General features: G+C 38.8%; 1 protein-coding gene across 1 annotated transcript; it reads left to right on the top strand.

The window, feature by feature from the left end:
* Positions 1 to 283: 283 nt before the first annotated feature.
* On the top strand, positions 284 to 3,149 carry LOC131011237 (uncharacterized). The gene is made up of 4 exons (XM_057939026.1): positions 284 to 964; positions 1,886 to 2,335; positions 2,427 to 2,730; positions 2,827 to 3,149. Exons 1-4 carry the CDS (start codon positions 563 to 565, stop codon positions 2,961 to 2,963), a joined length of 1,293 nt encoding a protein of 430 aa, XP_057795009.1. The 5' UTR covers positions 284 to 562; the 3' UTR covers positions 2,964 to 3,149.
* The last annotated feature ends 293 nt before the right edge of the window (positions 3,150 to 3,442 follow it).

The following is a 3,442-nucleotide window of genomic DNA, read 5'->3' as shown; positions in this document are numbered from 1 at the left end:
TATCATATAATGAGTCGTTTTCTTCATTTACAATATAATTAATTATTATTATTAACATTAGCTTTAAATGAGTTCATTTCTCCAATACAATAAATTAAATTATTTTTATTAAAATTTGTATCATTTTTTTAAAAGTTAATCACAGTATTTTTATTAAAATTCGGGTGGTCACTATTTTTTATAAAGAAATGGAGGAGTAATATGATTTTTAGTAGACGTTAAAGTCGGTGGACGATGAGACGTCGGGCAAAATATAAAATTAATTACTATTAATTATTTGTACGAATACATGATCAGACACGTTCCAGCTATCAGGTAAACTCGACCCCGCCATTATAGCCATGACGTGTGTAAAAATGTTTCATAATCAAATGATTTGGGAAATCCAGAGTCAAACATATCCACATCCGAATTCAAAACAACTCATTTATTTCCAAATGATTTGGAAATATAACTCAATCTTTAGCACCCATAACCACGGATCACTGTGATTGATGCCTGCAGCTTCGTCCTCTCGCCCATCCTCAATCAGAACTAATCAGTATTAGAAATCAAAACCCTAATGGAATCAGGGGTGGCTGAGGATATTTCATCCAAAAGCAAATCGAATTCCGCCTCCCAGGATTCAAGTTTTGGGTTGGGGAGTTACATTTCGCCTCTGAAATGGCTGTTTCTCGATCACTCCAGCTTGTGGCGGGCCGGGCTCTCGTGGTCCATCTTCTTCGTGCTCAACTTCTGCGTTCCAATCGCTTCCCACTTTCTGTTTTCTTGCTCAGATTGTGATCCCGCTCACCAAAGGCCTTATGATGCGATTGTGCAGCTTTCTCTCTCATCATTCGCAACTGTTTCTTTCTTTTGTCTCTCTTCTTTTGCGCGGACATACGGCTTTCGGAAGTTTCTGTTTCTGGATAGGTTGGGTGATGAGAGCGACAAGATTCAACAAGGCTATGCTCAACAGTTCAATGTATGTCTCATTTGATTTCCCTTTATCCCTTTCCATATTTTTGCTTATGTGTCTGCTTGTCTTTTGCTTCATGTTTGGTTTCTCGATGTTTTTTCATGCAATTTCTCGCCTTCAAGCTGATTTGTTATACTTCGCGATTTAATTCATCACGAATATTTAACATAGAAAATATTGCTCCCCTCTTATTACAATAGAGGTGTCCCTAATTATCCCCCAAAAGAGAGGATAATGTGTGTATCGGTCCAGTAGTAGAGCGATTAATGTCATCAAAGGTCTCAATATCATGCTATATTTAAAATGATTTTTTCAATTATTTTCATCTAGCTGAAGTGACATAGTCATCTAACTACGTCGTTTAGTACTGTTGATGCTTCTCATCTATCTAGTTACAGCTAAATTTCTTTCTTTATAATCTTTTGATGCACTTTAGTACTGGAATGTCCTAGTAATGCATCTAAATTGTTTTCTTTACAATCTCTCTCTGATGTTAATCTTATTAAGTAGTATAACATAATTGTCAATTAAACTTGCTATAGTTTCTTTATGTGACTGTGGTGGGGAGAAGTTTGATATACATCAATCTCGGAGGGAGGAGAAGATATATTAGATGTTATAACCATTTGAGAGGGGATCTTACTAAATTCAGGGAACGAGCCAACCGTTTCACAGCTATCAGAGAACAAAACTTTTCTTTAAATGCTTAGATAGCCTTGGGTACGCACTTCTCTGGATGTTTTCTTTGTGAAAAATTGTTTTGATCTGTCCTGGGACGTGGGGCACGATATACTTATTTCTGTAAAAATTCTACTCTTATTATCTCGGTGTGACAGTGGTAGCAGAAATATGAGAGCTGTTTCTTGTTTTCATTTTGCAATGTAGACTTAATTAGATACCTAATTATCTACACATGCGCTTCTGCAGAGATCAATGAAACTCCTGTTGATTTTTGTTCTCCCCTGTTTCCTCGCTGATAGTGTCTACAAAATATGGTGGTTCAGCACAGTGGGAACTCAAATTCCTTATCTGTATAACATATACTTGAGCAAGGCTGTGGTGTGCATGCTGTTGATGTGTTCGTGGCTCTACCGAACCTCAATCTGTTATGTTGTATGTATTCTCTTCCACCTTACATGCTATCTGCAACTACTCAAATTGGAGAGCTATGCTCATGTTTTCGAGGGAGAATCTGATGTTGCTTCTATCTTGACCCGACATCTGAGGATCAGAAGAAACCTTCGGGTCATAAGTCACCGGTTTAGACGGTTCATCTTGTTAACTCTGATCACTGTGACAATGAGCCAGTTTATCTCCTTGCTTGTTACAACCGAACCAAGCTCTAAAATCGACATATACACATCTGGAGAACTCGCGGTACATATCGCTACTTCACCACCACTCTTTATGTCGTGTAATCTACAATGTTTATACATGTTAGATCTAATGACATCTTATCATCGTGCAGTTATGCTCGATCACGCTGGTAACAGGGCTTTTTATCTGCTTGCGCTGTGCAGCAAAGATAACGCATAAAGCTCAGGCTATCACATCACTTGCTGCGAAATGGCATGCCTGTTCCACAATGAGTTCGCTTGATGAGATGAATGATGAAACTCCCCGGGCTCAGAATGCTTCAATCGGGACAGTGTATCCAGTCACTCCTGACTGGGACTCGGATAAAGAAGGAGACGAAGATGATGAACTGGATGATACAAGTTCGATGCCAAGTTATGCAAACACTATATCATACCAGAAGAGGCAAGCTCTAGGTGAGTTTTGTTCGTAGTGCTATTTATTCCTTTCACATGCTTGCTGACAAAAATTTGATTAGCCTAAACACTATTTTGTATCATAATCTGCTGCAGCAAAATATTTTGAGCACAACAAAGCCGGAATTTCAGTGTATGGCTTTATGCTGGATAGGACCCGACTGCACACTATTTTTGCCGTTCACCTTTCTCTCACACTATGGATATTGAACAAGACAATTGGTGTCTCATAAGTTATATGTAGTTAGTTGCTGTATAGATATATATATGTTTACTAAGGTTTTAGTTGGATTTTAGCACATCATGTCACGACTTGCTAAAGCCTCTGAGTTTCATCTGTAACTTTACTAGTAAGTAGGACATAGTGTTTTTTAGAATGAAGTAAGTAAGACATAGTTATGTCGTGGTTTCGGCTTTCATACGTGCTAATTTTTATATCCATTGGGTGGTCGACCAACATCAGATGTGTGTAGCAAACACTGTCGTTCCCCTGCCCGGAATCTATTTAGGTCAAAATCTATACAGTGGATGGATGTTGAGCTTGAGCTTAGAATGACACTGGAGAGACGCATTTTTATCAGCTGCCTTTAAACTCTTGTATGCCTGTCTTCCTCCATTTTTGTTTCTTCGGGTATGTGCGCAGTGTGTACTCGGTGCTTGTTGTTAGGGTGTTGCTGTCGCCCGCTTTCTCTACGAGGGTGCTCGACGAGGT

Source organism: Salvia miltiorrhiza, chromosome 2, assembly GCF_028751815.1.
Source record: "Salvia miltiorrhiza cultivar Shanhuang (shh) chromosome 2, IMPLAD_Smil_shh, whole genome shotgun sequence".
In the NCBI taxonomy this organism is placed as follows: domain Eukaryota; kingdom Viridiplantae; phylum Streptophyta; class Magnoliopsida; order Lamiales; family Lamiaceae; genus Salvia; species Salvia miltiorrhiza.
The sequence above is the reverse complement of the archived record's forward strand: the minus strand, read 5'-3'. Positions and strand labels throughout refer to the sequence as shown.